The sequence below is a fragment of the Bos grunniens genome, chromosome 10 (genome assembly GCF_055505025.1).
Source record: "Bos grunniens cultivar Pamir isolate PY7600 chromosome 10, Bosgru_T2T1.0, whole genome shotgun sequence".
Taxonomy (NCBI): Eukaryota; Metazoa; Chordata; class Mammalia; order Artiodactyla; family Bovidae; genus Bos; species Bos grunniens.
Window position 1 is genome coordinate 21,677,690 of NC_141174.1, and position 19,027 is coordinate 21,696,716.

The 19,027-nt window shown below is 46.8% G+C and overlaps 1 protein-coding gene across 8 annotated transcripts in view; it reads right to left on the reverse strand.

Annotated features, from left to right (window-relative positions):
- SMOC1 (SPARC related modular calcium binding 1) overlaps positions 1 to 19,027 on the reverse strand; it is a 146,831-nt gene that overhangs the window by 21,979 nt on the left and 105,825 nt on the right. For 5 of the 8 annotated variants that reach the window (XM_086320015.1, XM_086320013.1, XM_086320011.1 and 2 more), the window contains 2 exons: positions 17,743 to 17,799; positions 15,684 to 15,764 (listed from right to left, as the gene is read on the reverse strand). In XM_086320015.1, coding sequence (XP_086176141.1) covers positions 15,684 to 15,764; positions 17,743 to 17,799 — 138 coding nt within the window. Of the gene's footprint in view, positions 1 to 15,683; positions 15,765 to 17,742; positions 17,833 to 19,027 lie in introns of all 8 variants that reach the window. The other 3 variants (XM_086320014.1, XM_086320010.1, XM_086320009.1) reach the window with 1 other exon arrangement.

The following is a 19,027-nucleotide window of genomic DNA, read 5'->3' on the forward strand; positions in this document are numbered from 1 at the left end:
CCAAAGGATTACACAAGAGTGTTTCAATAGCTCTCCCAACCCCAAGTGGGTAACTTTATTTTCCTACCTCGTATTTCATGCCACAAAAAAAAAAGTGACAGATGAGCAAAACCAAAAGAAAACAGCTTTTTACTGGCCCCGCGTTCATGTAACAACCTCTGACAGAGACTTTAAATTATAAGATCCTCCAGGCCAACATTCTAAAGCCGTAAATCAGATGGAAGGCGAGATGTGAACAGAGGTGGAGAAAGCTTCCCTGGGGACAGAGCAAATGATGGGCCTGACTTCACACCGTCGGGGATCCTGAGACTGCAGGGATGTGGAGAGGAGCCAGCCGAGGAGAGGTGGGAACCCGTAGTCTGGGGGCTGTCGACAGATTTCTGGACGTCCTTGAAGGCTGTTCTGAGATGTTTGCAGCCCGCTTCCATAGAGGCTGCACGGAGTTCCACGGAGAATAAAACCATACAAATGATGACGCGAGCTAACTTGGAAAAACTAGGGGGCTAGCAGTGGAATTTGAGAAAAGGCTAAACGCAGGGTTTATTACTTTTTTCTTTGTTTGCTTGCTTGCTTATTACTTTATGATGATCTCTGCAAGTCCAAGTGCTTCTCTAAGAAAGAGGCAGGAAAGGTTTATAATCATAGTACTAACCATTTGCAAAGAAAACACAGAGAGTTTGTCTTCCAACAGAGAGAAAATCTCTCCTAAAATCCTCTTTATACTAATAATAGTCAAAGCAAATATTCACTGAGAAGCATGCGCCAGGCAGTAGAATAAGGACTTCACTTGCCTAATCTCTTCGTCCCTGTGAAGTAGGTGCTGCTATTAAGCCCATTTTATTTTGTAAAAAATATGTATTTATTTATTTAGCTGTGTTGGGTCTTAGCTGTGGCGCATGGGCTGCGATGCATGGGCTTAGTTGCCCTGTGGCATCTTAGTCCCTCGACCAGGGATCTAACCCATGTCCCCCACATTGGAAGACAGATTCTTAACCACTGAAACACCAGGGAAGTCCCTTTGCCACTTTATAGACCAGGAGACATTCATGAATTTTCCCAAGTTCACTCAGCCAGGCAAGAGGAGAGCTGAGGCTCTGGTCAAGGGCTCTGACAATCAAGCCTGTCTTGCTGAACTCTAGACAGAGATTGTTGCCTCTAATCATTTGCTTTTAGGGGGAAGTACATTTATTTTTATGGTGTGAAGATTTTCCAGCCAGTCCATTTGCAGACTGCCATAAACGTGCTGCATTCTAAAGCAAATGTGTAAAAACCCATGCTTACCCTTTTGACACAGCACTGTTTCTTCTGAACCAAAAATTTTTCTCCGCTAGAGCGCACCCTGGACCTCATACCCTCATATTTTTCCCTCTTTGCTTCTGAACCGGAACACCTAAAGCCTAAATCTGTAACTCACCCACCACTGACAGACAGTAACATGAATAATAATAGCTAACTGCTCTCTGAGTTTTTACTACATGCCCAGCTCAGTAATGGGCACTTTTGTTAACTCAAACTCATCATGAGCCTCTACAATAAGTGTTACTATACTCTAATAATAGTATAGTCACTGAGCAGACTGGCTGTGTGAGTTCCCCAAGGTCAATAATGAGGAAGTGGCAGAGCCTGCATTGTAGCCCAGACAGTCTGTTCCCAGGCCATGGCCTTCATCTTTCTTAAATATCAGCTCTCACTGCCATGGGCTAATCTAATTTTTATTCTAACATATGTTTTTCTTTTACTCGGTATCGTAGACAGTTACAAGATGGTACCAGTGGATTGTACCTCCCTGTATTCACGCCATTGGATAGACCCTCCACGCTGACTCTGATTTGCTTTGACCAGTGGAAGGGACAGGGGTGACAGTATACAGTTTCCAGACCTAGACCTGAAGACTCCTTACAATTTCCACTTGCCCTTTCTTGCAGTCCACCCTGAGACCCGTCCATAAGGAGGCCAGTCCATCCCCCTGGAGGATGAAAGACCACAAGGAAGGGGTCCAACCCACAGCCAGCACCACCCACCAGGTGTAAGGGTGAGGTCATCCTGGACATCCCAGCCCAGGTGACCCTCCAGTCGGACAAGTCCAGGAGTAAGTGCAGCCACGATCCATCAAGGAGCCACCACTAACACCGCAGAAAGAAGAAATTATTTTTGCTGTAAGCCTTTACATTTCTGGGTGGTCTGTTACCCAGCAATAGGTAACTGAAACACTCAGACTTGCTCAACTCTTTATCAAAGTGTGTGTGTGCACGTGCTCAGCTGCTCAGTCATGTCTGACTCTTTGGGACCCCATGGACTGTAGCCTGCCAGGCTCCTCTGTCCACGGGATTCTCCAGGCAAGAATACTGGAGTGGATTGCCATGCCTCCCTCCAGGGGATCTTCCTGACCCAAGGGTCAAACCTGAGTCTCTTGCATCTCCTCTATTGGCAGGCAGATTCTTTACCACTGTGCCATCTGGGAATCCTCTTTATAAAATTATCCCATAAGTATTATATACCCCACAAGTATTGCAGCCCTCTTGGACCCCTCAACCAATCAATCAATCAATTATTCCTTTAGTGCTTCTCCAGAGGTCATGCAAATGCTGATCAGTACATAACGAGAGGCATAAGCTTATTCTGCATCTGAAGACGCAGAAGCCAGCTCCACCCTTAGGGCCATTGCTACCCTCTGCCCTTCTCAATCACTCCCAAACAAATCTTAAAATTGACAGCTGTGAAGAAGTCACCTTCCAGAATGCAAGCCAGGGGATCTATTTCAAGGGTCTGTCCACTGGTTCAGAAAGGAAGCTCCTCAGAAGTTGACACTCGCTGTTCTGAAACATTCAGTCTCTGCTCAGGGAAGTTCAGGGAAAGATGAGACAATTAGAAGGTCCGGCCTGATAACTCTGAGAATGGGCTGGGACATCTGTAAACACTGGGAAGACATAAACATCAGAGGAGAGGGAACAGGCAGGCCTTGTTCAGGGCGACTCGGGAATACCTAACCACACATTCTTGCACTCAAGCACACTCAGCCCTTCTAATCCATTCCGAGACAATGCAGACAACAAGTGAAAGCCGATGTACTCCCCACCTGGCAGTGGGTCATTTCACTCTCACTCACAAACCTCCGGCTGCCTGAGAGAAGAAACACAACAGAGAAGTAGCCCATGGAAGGAATGAAAACGCGGTCCAACTCTTGCCACCGGAAAGCACACAGCCCTCCCCACCAATCACACAGCAGCGGAGCAAAGCAGGGCTGCGCCTGGGTGGGAGTGGGCAGGGAGGGGGGCCGGGGAGAGAGAAACCAGGCCGAACCAGACAACACAAACCCTGTCTGCAGGCCCAGGGTGCAGATTCTCGGCTGTCCAGCCAAGACGGGAGGAGTGTGGAAAACAGCCCTGTCTGCTACAGCCAGTCCCTGCCTCTGCACCTCTCAATGACCCATGGTAATTAGGAGCAACGGAGAGCATGGACAATTTTAACCCCCAGCTAACTCTCCATCTCGATTTTAGCCCAGTTTATCCTTTGTTTCTGGGAACATTTTCTTCTTTATCATCTGTTTCTTTTTTCTTCTTTACTTAAAAAAAAAATGTCCAACAAACATAAACATGAAAAGATTCAAGTTTCAGGTCCTTGGGCTGGTCTTTCTCTCTGGCTGCTGCATTCCAGAGAACCTGCTGAAGGAAGGAACAGACAGAAAAGCTGGGAGGCTGGGTAACCAAACACCCGAGTGAGCAGGTATTGACGAGCCAGGCATATCTTGAACTCTTCGGAGAAGGAGCTGGGGAGCCATATAGTGATGGAGACCCAGAGGGAGACGGGAGGAGAGAGAAGGCAGAAGTCAGAGAGCATCAGTAGTGGTGGGGGCTCTCCAGAGAAACTGAACCAACAGAAAAAAAGAAAAAATATATATATATTTGGATATGGCTATATATGTGGAGAGAGAGAGATTTATCTCAAAGATTTGGCTCCAAGCTGACAAGCTAGAAATTCAGGTAAGAGTGATGGGGCAGTCTCTAGTTCAACATCAATAGGTAAGGCCAGCAGGCTGGAAATTCAGGCAGAATATCTATGTCACAGTCTGGAGGGAGCATGCCTTCTTTTCCAGGAAATCTCAAGTTTCACTCTTAATGCCTTCAACTGATTGGATGAGGCCCACCCACACCACAGAGGGTCATCTGCTTTACTTCAAGTCAATTGATTATAAAAGTTAATCATGTCTAAAATAATACCTCTGCAGCAACATCCAAACTAGTGTTTGACCAAACTGACTACTGTGGCCTAGTCAAGCTGGCCCCTAAAATTAGTCGACACTGGGTCCCTATGAAAAATGAGACCAAGAACAAAGCCCAGTCTTATAGAAAACCATACACAGAAAAGCTGAGAAGAGTCATGGGTCCCAGAAACATGTATCGGGAAAGATGCCTCAATGAATGATGCAATCTTCCCAGAGAAAGAACCAGAAGCTCTCCTCCGAGGGGAGGAGCAGCTGGGAATTAAAGGCAGCTTTTCAGGCTGACTCAACCAAGCACCACCTATACTGCAGACAGGGCAGTGGGGTGTGGACAGGGCCGACAACAATGTCCTGAGAGAGATCAGTGCTCCTGGGGTCTCAAATCTAATGTGGGATCTGGGGTAACACAGGAGATTGGGGCTCACAGAGAGGATGCAGAGGGGGTCGAGGGACTTCCTGGCCCCCGGGACTGGGTGTGCGCTGGCACCATGGCAGGCTCAGGAAGAGGTCAGAAAAGTCTCATAAGAGGCAGCAAGAAGAAAGAACTAGCCACAAGATCCTGACCTACCCTCATTCTAGGCCTCCTCCATCCCCAGAGCTTTCCCTGGGGGCCCCACCTAGAGCAAGGCCTCCCTCTGCACTCCTCCTGGACTCCTCACCCTGGGCACCAGGACTTAACAAGACTGCAAGCTCCCAAGGGCAAGGGCCCTGTCGCAGCCTTCCTGACCCTTCCCCACATCCAGCCCTGAGCCCCAGCACCTCACTCATAGGAGAACCATGGAGACCCAGGTGTAAAGGATGCTCAGAGTATACAGCCCAAGAACCCTGCTATTGCTTGAATACTTGCTGCGCCATCCCCAGCTGCAGGATTCTGTGCTAGCCTGACACTTCAGAGATGGGCCCTCACCGCTGAGTCAAGTGTGTGTGTTGGGGGTGGTGGGGGTTGGGGAGGGATGAGACCACAGAGTCTAGAAAAAGAAAATCTGCCCCTTTGACTCATCCTAGGAAATGCCACACTCAACCCTCAGACCATCCGGCACTAGATTTTCTTAAAAGAAAAATCAATACATGGTACCCGCCTGAAAAACAGGAGCAGTGTATCTATGTTGTAAAAGGAATTGTCCCACTGAGCCAAGAATACCAAGGAAAACAGTAGCATTGTGTCGTCTACAATTACCCTGAAACCCTTCAAATACCTCACACCCACCTAGTCTCTTATCAAAAATGAATGAAATGCTGAAGGATAACACAAAATAACAAGCTAAAGTTTTTAACAAGTTAAAAAAAAAACCTTTCCTGAAATTCCAGAACATGAAATTCCAGAGGCATAAGAAATTGCATGGCTCCTGCCTCAGGATTCTCTGGGTTGGCACGAGTGGCGTGTGCTCTGGGGAGTTTCACAGAGAATCTGGCCGATGAAGAAACTGCAGGAACAAAAGGAGGGACTGGAAGGACCAGGTTTGAAGGCACTGACTTCCTGTTTCCAAAGAGCCAGTCCTGTGACTGGACATGCGGACTCCAGGGAGGAGATGCTGCAGGATGTATGATCTCGGACAGTTCGCAGGACACCACTGAGCAGCCCTTTCTATTTATTTGGCCACGTGTGTCAGCACCTGCGACCGCTTTTCTGTCCTCCCGTCATGCCCAGCAGTGAGCTGTCACTTGGCTGTCATCAATCCCCTAGTCTCAGAGTCATCCAGGGACCCCAAGTAACCCCCGAAGAGGAGGGGAACCCACAGAACTGTTCCTCAGAGCTCCCTCTGGAACAGACAGTGGCCAAGAAAAGGAGAGGTCTTGCCAGGGCAGGGAAGAAGCAGACCCCCTGACAAACAGAACAAAGTCAGCCCTTGAAACTGCTCAGGTGTGTATCAAGCAGGGGTAGATGTAGAGAGAATAGACACAGAATACACACAGATTTAAAATGGTCACCTCTACCATGGGAATAGGTTTCTCCAAATGACCCTTTAATCAAGGGACGGCAGAGGATTCGATGGTTGGATGGCATCACTGACTCAATGAACATGAATCTGAGTAAACTCTGGGAGATAGCGAAGGACAGGGAAGCCTGGCGTGCTGCAGTCCACAGGGTCACAAAGAGCCAGACGCAACTTAGAGACTGAATAACATGATGCTAAAGCTGAAACTCCAGTACTTTGGCCACCTCATGTGAAGAGTTGACTCATTTGAAAAGACTCTGATGCTGGGAGGGATTAGGGGCAGGAGGAGAAGAGGACGACAGAGGATGAGATGGCTGGATGGCATCACTGACTCGATGGACGTGAGTCTGAGTGAACTCTGGGAGTTGGTGATGGACAGCGAGGATGGGGTCACAAAAGAATCAGACACGACTGAGCAACTGAACTGAACTGAACAACAAAGAGGCCTTGACATGAGAGCTGTTGATGGGTTCGGAACCCTGGGCAAGGCCCTTATTAGTCTGGGCTCCTTTTTCTCGTTTAGAATGAAGCAGTGGTGGAGTTCCCTGATGGTCCAGTGGTTAAGAATCCAATTGCTAATGCAGGGGTAGTGGGCTTGATCCCTGGTCTGGGAACATTCCATATGTCATGGAGCAACTTGACTTCTAGCAAGATGGAAGAAGCCAATTACAAGCCTGTGTGCTACCACTGCTGAGCCCAGGCACCTAGAGCCCGAGCTCTGCAACAAGAGAAGCCACCATGATGAGAAGCCCATGCACAACAAAGAGTAGCTCCCACTCATCGCAACTAGAAAAAACCTGCCTGCACCAATGAAGACCCAGAGCAGCCAAAAATAAACAAATAATATGAAGACTCTTGAGAGTCCCTTGGACTGTAAGGAGATCAAACCAGTCAATCCTGAAGGAAATCAACCCTACATATTCATTGGAAGGACTGGAGCTGAAGCTGAAGCTCCATTACTTTGGCCACCTGATTTGAAGAGTAGACTCAGTGGAAAAGACCCTGATGCTGGGAAAGATCAAGGGCAGGAGAAGGGGACGACAGGATGAGATGGTTGGATGGCATCACTGACTCGATGGACATGAGTCTGAGCAAACTCCGGGAGATGGTGAAGGACAGGGAAGCTTGGCAGGGTGCAGTCCATGGGGTCGCAAAGGGTCGGAAACAACTGAGCGACTGAACAACAACAATACATCTCTTTAAAAAGGCGAATGCAGCAGGGGTACTAGAGGCGGCCACCTCGATAGCCCACCACCTTACAGCCAGGCCAGAGCTTCCCCACGGCTCCGGGCCTGAGCCAGCTCAGGCTCCCTGACCCCAGGAGAGCCCTAGAACCAGGAAGCAGCTGAGCATGGGGCAAGGCTGCCGTTTTGCCCCCATGCCTCGCTCCCCCAACCCCTACTCCTGCCACGGCCATACTGCGTCCAACTGCCTGTGGCTTAGAACCCACCCCCGCCAAACAAAACTAACAATGCCCGCCTCGTGTCCCCGACACACCCACTCACAGGCGTGTGTGCAGTAGGCTCTGTAAATAGGGCCCAGTGCTCGGATGAAGTGCTGTGGGTCAGGAGGCGTAAGGGAAAATTACAAACCAACCAGCCTGTCTAAATAATTTCTCTCTGGGGCACCTAAAATGGGCATGCACGGTTCACCGTTGTCTGAAGTCGTACCCTCTGTCTTCCCACACAGACAGACGCTGAGAACTGGAGGAAAACAAGATCTAAATTCTACAGAAGATACTTCTTCTAGGATAGACTATCCCAATATAGCATATAGGCACTTTTTTTAAACTTTTTCCCCAAAGCATCACTGACTCACAGCCACTCGAATTTTAGAAAAGGCGCCATCTCTATTGACTCATGCTCATATGACCCTTCCACCAAAAAGAATATGAAACTCTTCACAGTGGTTTTGCAATGACAAGTACTCAGAAGTGGTAAGCTGGCATCTCTGTAGTTTTTCTCACTAACTTCGCTGACCTTGACCTGACAAGCTCTTCCTTTAAGGACAAAAGCTAGAAAACAAAAATTCAGGTGAGAAGGAAGGAGGGGTCGTGGAAGGGGGAGATGGAAGAGAGGTCTTTTTTAATTTGTCAAATAAAGTATCATAATTTCACTCTTCTCCTCCAAACAATAACACTGCACATATGAGTGTGCTCATAAACTATATACCCTGTCTACTTCCAAAGTCTTCTTACAAATAAACCCAGAATGAGGCTGCTCAGACCAAAGCAGAGATGGCAGCTGACTTCTAACAAGTTGGAAGAAGTCAATTACAATTATCTCAGCAGGGCCTTCGATTAGTTTTTTCTTTTTTTCCAGCAGCAGAGGCCAAAAGTAGAACATTAGGATGCGGTGGGTTTGCTCTTACCACCACAAGCATACAAACTCAATAAAATCTTTGCTAGTGGAGCAAGTTCCAGACCCCTCCCAGTCACACTGCACCTCTATGTTCCAAACAGACAACATGGGGTGAAGGAGCAAGGCGACTGGGAAAACCGATCTTAAAACAAGATTAAAATGGACTGCAAGGCTAGGCTCTCTGGGGCCTCCAAATGTGTTTCAGATCCTCTTAGCAAAGGGAGAACTTAAGAAAGGCCTTTGTTGTCGGAGAGAAAATCATAAGAATGACCACCCATCCCCACCCCTGGCTCTTATTCTGCTGGCCATGATGGACCAAGACACCTGCAGAAGATACGTGGGCAGACATCCAGAAGACCAGTGATAGAAATAAACATCAAGGATTTGTTTTTATACAGATATTTTAAATGCACACCAGCCCAGCCCCATCTGCGGCTGCTAACGTTAGTGGGTTACTCATTCTTCCTTCCAATCACGTCATGCGCAAGTCTCCAGGTGGCTGTGGGGTATTTGCTTACAACGGCTACCGCTGGTTTCCCTGAAAACTGTTTATTTTTCCAGGCCTCAGGTCATTACATCACCTCGCGGTTTCTGGGCAGACCAAGAGCACTGGTTTAGGGGGTGGGGGATCCAGCCGGGAGGTGCTATTGCTCTGTGACCCGAAGTCCCAGCTCTAGGAGCAGCCACCCCGGCAGGAACTTCCAGGTAAGGGAAGTGTATCCAAAAGGTGATGGAGGGGCCCAAAGTAGGCCTAGGAGAGCACTGTTCCGACCCTGGCAGGTCAGGACAGGATGCTGAAAACAGCTTATTTGTGACTCGGATGGTGACTGAGGCAAACACCCTCATGTTCAAGGAGGGCAGGGGTGCATTTCCACCTGTGTCTCCGCTGGTGGCTGGTCTCCAGGGAGCAGGGTTACCAGCGGCTGCTGCATTTGCAAATGGACTAAAGGAAGGTCTGCCAGGCAAACAGGTGAGGAAGGAAAGACACAGTCCATTTGAATTGAACCCACAGCGCCAGGTGCTAGGGCCTCTTGAAGTCAGATCATGACGTTAACTAGAAAAGATGGAGATAAAGGAAAGAAAGGGATGGGAGGAGAGAAGTCAAATGACCTCACAGGTGGCCCCCGGTGGGTATCAGGCCAGGAAAGAGGGAAAGGGCTGTAGTACACGCCTTCAGGGCATCGTCTCCATGAACAGCAAAGTGAAGGCTCACACGACCACATTTCCTGAGAGATAATATTTTCCCAGAGGAGAAAGCACAGAATTTTGTCACACAGAAAGAGAGAGAGGGGAAAAAAAAAAGACTTTTATAAATCCCATGCTGTAGGCACATGTCCGCATGTAACAAAATTAGAAGCAGTTAAGATATGGATGAAAGATGAGATGAAGCCTAGTTTTTGTCATTTCTTGGATCTCTGTACTCTCTTCTCTAACATGTAAGTGATTACAGTTTTTTTTTTTAAATCTAGTTATAATAAGAAATGCTTTGATCACTAGCCCCTGGTACCAAAATCTCAGCAAGAGTTTGTTTTCTTATAAAAGCAGTTTGTTTTCTTATAAAAATGTTTTCTTATACATGTGTTTCTGGCCAACACGTGTATAGGAGAAGATGCTCGCTGTCAAATTCTAGGATATTCGCCACCAGGTGCATTGTCTGCTTGGCTGCAAGAAGAACTCCTGGTACAAAGGAGGTGAGAATCAGAAGTTCAACAAGCAAACATGCTGCTGTGGACCCTGCCACGTACTCAGAGGGTGACCCTGACCATGATAAGACTACGACAAAGCCTTAAAAACAGGGACCAAAACCTTCAGGAGGAGGGAAGGAGACAGGATAAGTCTGCAGGCGTAAGTGTCATGTTGTTGCAAAACTTCAGCTGCCCGGTGGAACCTTTCCAACGTCAACAGTCCCCAGGCCAGAAACCAAGCCTGGCGTCACAGGGTCTGAGCGTGAAAGAAGGATGTTTGGGGTGTAAAAGAAGCTGGGATGGCCTTTTTCCTCTGGGAGAGAGAGAGCTGAGGAGGAGAGTGCTCACTCAGTCGGCTCACAGAGTCCCACTCCAACCTCCCCAGGGGTGTGGGTGGAAGCTCTCCAGACTCAGAATCTTTCATCAAACTCTAATGGGGAAGTGTCCCAGGGGCCCCATGCAGAGGCTGCTGTCCATTCCAGACCCCAGACCCAGACAAGTTATCATTCAAGTCTATGTGACTTCTCATCAAACCAAGTGAAATCATGTGAAAATTGGCCAACACAACACATCAAGGTAGTCCATTGAGGTGTTTTCAATAATTTACGCGCTCCTACTGTGTGCCAGGCCTTTTAGATACACTGAATTCTCAGGAAAATCCTGCAAGGCATTAACGACTTTATCTAATAAATAAGGAAATCAAGGTTCAGGGTAGCTAATTATTAACTTTCTCAAGGTCACCCAGCCTCTCAGTAGGAAGCAGCCAGTTCTACTGTTGTTCAGTCACTCCATGGTGTCCGACTCTGCGACCCTATGGACTGCAGCACACCAGGCTTCCCTGTCCATCACCATCTTCCGGAGCTTGCTCAGATTCATATCCATGGAGTCGGTGATGCCATCCAACCATCTCGTCCTCTGTTGTTCCCTTCTCCTCTTGTCTTCAATCTTTCCCAGCATCTTTGCATCAGGTGGCCAAAGGACTGGAGCTTCAGCCTCAGCCTCAGTCCTTCCAATGAATATTCAGCACTGATTTCTTTTAGGATTGACTGGTTTGATCTCCTTGCAGTCCAAGGGACTCTCAAGAGTCTTCTCCAACACCATAGTTCAAAAGCATCAATTCTTCAGCTCAGCCTTCTTTATGGTCCAACTCTCACATCCATAGAATTGCCTGATACCAGACCATGCTCATGCCATTACATGGTTGAGCTCTTCTGTATACAAAAGATTCCCTACCCTCCCACCTATGAAGGCCAAGCCTCAGGATGCTTTCTGGGCACTTGTGAGAGCATGCACGGGAAAGGATGTTAAAGCTCACAGGAGAGGTGGAAGTGCTACGTGAGCCACCTGAAGAATTTTACGCTAATACAGGCTTCCCACGGCACGTCAGGAAACATCTCAGGAGACACAGCCCCTACTTCCAAGAAAGAGACCACAAAATGTGAGAAGACACACTTCTACTCACGATCCCACCCAAATGCTTCTACTTCAATCTTATATGGGCTTCCCTGGTGGCTCAGTGGTAAAGAATCCGCCTGCCAATGCAGCAGACATGGGTTCAATCCCTGGGCTGGGAAGATCCCCTGGAGGAAGAAATGGCAACCCACTCCAGTATTCTTACCTGGGAAATCTCATGGACAGAAGCCTGGTGGGCGACAGTCCATGAAGCCACAAAGAGTCAGACACGACTTAGCGACTGAACAACAACAATGCAACAATCATATACCAGCAGTCAGCACACTTTTTTAATGTAAAGGATCAGATTATATTTTAGGCTTTGTAGGCCAAACAGTCTCTGACACAACTCTTTAACTTGACAGTTACAGCATGGAAACAGCCATAGATGACTGTACATAAATAAATGAACATGGCTGTGTTCAAATAAAACTTTATTTGCAAAATCAGTCATGAGGCCTTTTGCCAGCCTGTTATGCACGTATGAGACATGATGGCCTTCACACAGAATTACATCAAAAAGGGTGGCAGGCACTCTGTCAGTATTACCACTTGACCATGATGGAGAATGTCCCAGTTTCTTAGAAAATGCCCACGGTATCAATCTTTGATAATGATCTCTGGTCTCAGTTTCTCTCTTGGAACCTTTAGCTCTCTCCCAACTATCTTGTCCTATATGCCAACCTCACAGATATAACTGGGGCCAACCATGGAAAAATAAGGTGACTGGGCCCCTCTGACAACAGTAAGGGGGTAGTACCTGCCTGGAAACCATTCCTCAGCATGACCCCATACTCATGCAATTGGAAACTACTCAGAGGAAGAAGGAGTGGAAAGAAGAAGGACTTGAGTGGAAGCAAACATTATCAAACTTGACATCGCCCTTCATCACACACAAAGAACATAGCCCAAAAGATAGGCACTGTATTCCCAGAGAAATCGTTTTCTTCAGCCCTACCACTTACTACAAAGATCCGTCTAGTCAAAGCTATGGTTTTTCCAGTAGTCATGTATGGATGTGAGAGTTGGACAATAAAGAAAGCTGAGCGTTTAAGAATTGATGTTTTTGAACTGTGGTGTTGGAGGAGACTCTTAAGAGTCCCTTGGACTGCAAGGAGATCCAACCAGTCCATCCTAAAGGAAATCAGCCCTGAATATTCATTGGAAGGACTGATGCTAAAGCTGAAACTCCGATACTTTGGCCACCTGATACAAGGAACTTACTCATTTGAAAAGACCCTGATGCTGGGAAAGATTGAAGGCGGGAGGAGAAGGGGACGACAGATGATGAGATGGCTGGATGGCATCACCGACTCAATGGACATGAGTTTGAGTAAACTCCAGGAGTTGGTGATGGACAGGGCGGCGTGGCGTGCTGCAGTCCATGGGGTCGCAAAGAGTCCGACACGACTGAGCAACTGAACTGAACTGAAATGAACCACTTACTAGCTGTGAACCAGGACATGTTACTTCCTCTCTCTTGGCCTTTGACTCTTCATCTATAAGACAAGGACGACAACACTTATCTCACAGTGTTATGGCGATGCTCAAAGAGAACACATAGCTGATACAGGTAGCTGATAGCTGTGATGACAATGACAATTCTGTCTTTATTGATGAAGATCCTTTCTGCTGCATCCTTCTCCGAAGCAATCAAATGCGTTAAGCAAAATTCTCTAATAGATATGACACACAGGCACTAAAGCCCTTGCCTTCACAGAGTATAGCCTAGATAGAGAAATTAACCACTGGTAGGTGAAAAAGGGGCTTCCCAGGTGGCACCAGTAGTAATGAACCCGACTGCCAATGCAGGAGACAGAAGAGATACAGGTTTGATCCCTGGGTCCGGAAGATGTCCTGGAGGAGGTCATGGCAATCCACTCCAGTATTCTTGCCTGGAGAATCTCACAGACAGAGGAGCCTGGCAGGCTACAGTCCACGGGGTCGCAAAGAGTTGGACATGACTGAAGCAACATAGCACACACAGGTGAAAAGAATCACAAAAGCAGTTGCTAAAGGTCAAATGTTTCAGGCAAAAAGTACCACATAATTTCAGAGAGAGCTCTCCCTCCTATCTACCCCTTGGGCACCAGATGAGAAGTGAGCCCCCTACTGGGGACTTTTTGCAGATACCACTTACAGATAGCACAGGTACCAAGACTTCTCTTTGACTTACCGTATTTGCTTAACAGTGAGGGAAGAGTGGAGGAAAGATCTAAGAAGAAGCTTCCTAATAGATGCTTTTGCTTAAGGTGACAATTACAAATTCTTTCCTAATTAAGGAATTCTCACTATAAGCAGTATCATTGAGAGTGAAAAGTGAAATTTGCTCAGTCATGTCCAGTGCTTTGCCACCCATGAACTATGCAGTCCATGGAATGCTCCACTCCAGAATACTGAAGTGGGTAGCTGTTCCCTTCTCCAGGGGATCTTCCCAAGCCAGGGATCAAACTCAGTCTCCCGCATTGCAGGCGAATTCTTTACAGTCCCAATTTTCCCACCAAAGATGATAATAGTAATAAATATAATGTAGTTACAATTTATCATGCACTTACTGTTTATCACTTACTCAGGCATTAAGTAATATACAGACTAACTTAGTTAACCTTTACTCACCATCCTTTAAGGGGGAGATTATTATTGCAGCTGAGCACTGAGGCTTGGTGGGGAGGGAGGGAGGCATTTGACCTCAGTGGGTGTTTGACTTCAGTTGATTTGACTTCACTTGACTTCACTAAGTGTTGAAGCCAGAAAGAGAACCCAAAATCGGTGTTTTAACCATGGCCCCTGTTCTATCAACGACTCTGGCCCACAGGATGTCACATGGGCTCCTTCCCACCCCAGTGTCCCAGGTCTCCTCCAGCTTCTGTCAAACAGGGAACCAGACATGGGCCCGGGTACTTGGCCAAGAAAATCAATCGATGCCATGTGGCTTCACCTCACAGTCTAAACCATTCCACGCACCCCAGTGTCCACAACCTTTAGGACAAAGCTGGCAAACCATACAGATAGCCAAAAGGAGGGCAAGTGCAGCTCACTCATTCACTGATGCTCATGCAAAACTGCCTCCCAGGTGAAAGGGATGTATCTTTAGTTCACAGTCCTTGCTATTTATCAGGAAAAGATGATATGGCTAAATTCAATAACCAGCAGAAATATGCCAAGTGGCATTTCTCAGAATTAGGTCTGAGGCTGAAAGAAGAGTAAGTCCCCCTGATAGAGAAATAAATTGGGTCTGTTAATAACACATTGATGGACATCTAGTTTCTATTGATGGTAAATGAACTTTTCAACTTTGGTCTTCATAGATGGTAAATGATCTCTATAATCTGATCACTTCAGAAATGATTACCTTTCTATAAGGATTCCAGTTTCCCTGGTGGCTCAGTGCTAAAGAATCCGACTGCCAATGCAGGAGACATGAGTCTGATGTCTGGGTCAGGAAGGAAGGAAATGGCAACCCATGCCAGTATGCTTGCCTGGGAAACCCCATAGACAGAGGAGCCTTGTGGGCTACAGTCCACGGGTTCGCGAAAGAGTTGGACACAACTTAGAAACCAAACAACAACTACAAGGGTTCAACCAGTACTAAAACCTGGACACTTACAAGATCTTGAAAGATCAGATTAGAAAAGACGTGATTGCAGGCAGTTAGTTAGAGCCTTAAAAACACATAGATCCAAGGTTCTTAAGGTTTGAAGTCCAACTTCTCTATGCCCAGCCATTCTTCCAAATCCTTCTGTATTGCACATAGAAAGTCAATTAAAATATTAAAACATACCATCAAACTATTTTTTTTTAGCTAAAAGGATCAACTACTTATGAAAGATGATCCCTGAGTCCTAATTGAAGACAATTAAAGTTGGAAGAGATTAACTCATCTCATCTCCTCATTTTACAGCTGTGGAAGAAACTGAAGGCCAAAATCGTGAAATGACTTGCCCAACCCCACACAGTAACAGTCATGGAGTAACCATGTGGCACCCATGGGTAGATCAGGTATGCACATAATCCAAGGCAGATAATTTACCTGAATTTCTTATGTTGGTGTTGTTCAGTTTGGAGTCCTTGATTACCAAGTGCTTAATCCAGAGAGTGGGAGCTGTGATTTCTGGAAAAAAAAAAAAAAGAAGAGAGAAAATAAAGTCTGGGCAACAGAGAGTATGAAACTTGGGATGTAACCCCCAGACTTTTTAAAAGCCTGAGGCATCAAAGATAGAGCCATCTCCCTCATCCCATGTCCACTTCATCCCAACAGCCTCTTGCTTCCTCCCTATGGAAGCTCCTCTCTATCTGCTCAGAGGAGCCAGCTAGGGCCTCTTGTGCTGGGAGGCAGAGTGGTCAGAGTCCAGAGGCATTGAGCCACTCCATCCAGGAATAAAAATATTATCCCAGGAGGTGAGGAAAATGGGCCAAGCCAAGTCTCTCTCAGCTGCTTCCCTGGAAGAAGATTTAAAGGAAATAAATCAACAAACCAATGCCAAAAAAACCACAGAGACCATTTTGGAAGAAACAGCTGAGCCACAGCAGCTTTTAGCTCGCTGAGACTCTGCTCCACATGGGAAAGAAAGTAATGGGCCTAATGTGTGCTTCAATCTCTTTTCTAATGGTTTCTCATCAAACAGAGGCTGAATTCTTCATCCAGAGAGCTCTAGGAGGCCACCAGGCTCTCCAGGGCTGGGGTCACCCAGTGGACAGGTGCTGTGGAAATCTGAGGATGCCCCTGAGCACTGGAGATGAGACCTTTCGTGAGTACGTTGTAAAGGTCTTCCAAGTTGATGTGGTCTCCATTTCCTACCCAGACTGCCCAGGGTCCAGGGTCCAGGGTCCCAGACTCGCCAATGATCTAGGACATTTGTGGATCACAGAAACATTTGAATTTCTAGGCATGAACACACATGTGTTCCACTCCACGGCCAGCTGCAAAGGATATCTTGTGTTTTTGTCTAGAGCTGAGCCTGGGCTAGGGCCATCCTTAGCCACCAGTTCCAACAAGTGGCATCACTTCTTTTTGTTCCTCTGTCTCACTGTCCAGTCTTAGGATCCAAGCCTGGATATACTCAGCTGAAAGCTGCTAAAAGGTTGCTGTATATTGCACTGAGTGCCACATCTCGTTGTCAGACTTTCTAGAAACTACACTCTGCCAAGATTCCTGCTCCCCCTCATGGGAACCTGGAGTATTTAGCAAAGCACGCTGAAGGATATAGGCCCTGAGCAGCTCAAACTCAAACTGAAGCCAGCCTTCTGCACCCAAGTTCCAGTTGTCCGCTCCTCAGACCTCCAGAGATACCCAGCCTGCTTTGCCACCAACTACCGCTATTTCTCTTGATCTAGCATTTCTCTTCCCCCAATGTCTGGACTCAACTCTCATGGTCCCTACAAGTCAGCCAAGCCGACTCCATGCACCAGTCTCTTTCCTGTGACTTTCCTCATTACACTGTTTCCACCATACTCCCTCCTTCGTCCCTGCCTGGAACACCCTGATTCTTCCCTCACACTTTCAGATTCAGCTCAAGTTCCCTCTCTTCACAGAATCTTTTCCCAGACCACTGTGATCTCTTTCTTCTGGAAATGTCTATCACAGAGGAAATAAAACTGAGACCATGTAGCTTCATACATAAATTCTCCAATAGTTGCCACTCTGTTGAGAGCAAAGGCTTTCATCTTATCTATTTCTCCTTCGTCCCCAGCAGGCCTCGCACAATGCTGGGTACAGAGCATTACAAGGACTTGTAAGAGCTGACTCATTTAGAAAAACGATGCTGCCGGCCTGTCTTTCTCAGCCATGGCTCCTCGGCCTTGGCAGTTTGCAGGGTCCATCCAGGCTGTGTTATTGTTGGATGTTAGTAGCCAGGCAGGAAGCCTGGTGAGAACAGAGGGCCTTTCCAGAAGTGGAGGGTGTACTAGTTCCTGGGAGGGTTTGCATTTTTTAAAAACGTTAAAAACAGCCTGGCTTAAACCGGGAAAAATTGAAATTAAAAAAGGAAAAAAAAATAATAGTAAAGCTTAAACAAACATCCGAAGGAAAGACCTGTCCCAAATTTGAAAACAGTGGGACAACTCAAATCTGAAGTAATACAGGAGCTTACCGTCTCCATCGAACACCGGCTGGGTCTCCATCGTGGGTGTCGGCTTAGACCCGTCATCTGAATTGAGGGTTAAAAAGAATCGAAAGGAGACTACCATTATTGAGGTAAATACTATCTACTCTCCAGCACTGTTGAATGGTTGGGGTTTGCACATGGCCCGGCCAAGTCCCAAGGAACAGATCAAAGAAAAAGAAAAGAAAGAAGAAAAGAGCAAGAAAGAAAAGAGCATCACAGAAGAGACACCAACAGTAAGACAAATCCAGGTGCATGCTTGCCATTCCAGGGAAGGAACCCAAGTTATCATGGCTCTGGAGGACCCCGTCTCATGACTCTGCAGCAGCATGACTCTGTCAGCCCTTGCTCTTTCCCCAGGAAAGCTGGCAGTGCTGTCTTCCCAGGAGCCCTTAGCTCTGGCCAGGCACGTTGGGAGATGCTAGCACACTTATGGCATCAAGTGCTGATGTCCCCAGCTCCTTCCTGCCCTCTTGTGCAAGGCACCAACCCAGTGCCTTTCTAGTGGCCCTCACTGAGGAGTCTGAAGAAAACCAAAGACCATGGCGCCATTCCCTCCCAAACCCCTAGCTATTTTTCCGTCCTCATCTAAAAACGAAGTGAGGGTAAGAAGGACCATTCTCTCTCCAGCATGCTGAACTGAAAAGAATTGGGAATCCTTAGAACACTTTTAACTGTGAAACCAATTCCCAAGGAGAGATGGAGGCAGACAAAATGAGAGGGAACATAAGTAATTGCACTCTGGATTTCCTTTGAAATTTCTAACACAGATGCTAGGAGCAGAGAGTTCTCAGTGACAAAGTCCTAATACTTAGGGTCATAGTAGTGTTGGCAGCTCTCTCTGCAGACCAAGAACCTCTACAGGTCAGAGTAAGTGCAGACTTTATCTCCCTTTCAGGACTTTGAATTATGTTCATCAAGATCCCCAAACCTTAATTTTGAACACTGTTTCTCAACTTTTGTTTTATTATTGTCTAAGGAGCATTTTTAGGCATTTTTCTCCTTAACTAATTTCCTAATGAAATTTTAATAACAAAGATACACTGTATCTCTGTATACACTGTACATATCTCTGTATACACAGTACATATTTATGTACTGTATGTATGTCTGTACTTTATATGTAAAAATAGAAAGGGTTCTTTTGTGCCCCCCCAAAACAATTTTCACCTCTTTGTTGAAAGCTGGGAACAGGTGTCTTTACTTACATTGAGAATGCACAGATCCACGATTTTTCTATTTTCTCCCTCAGCAAGAGGAAGGAAGGTGAGCA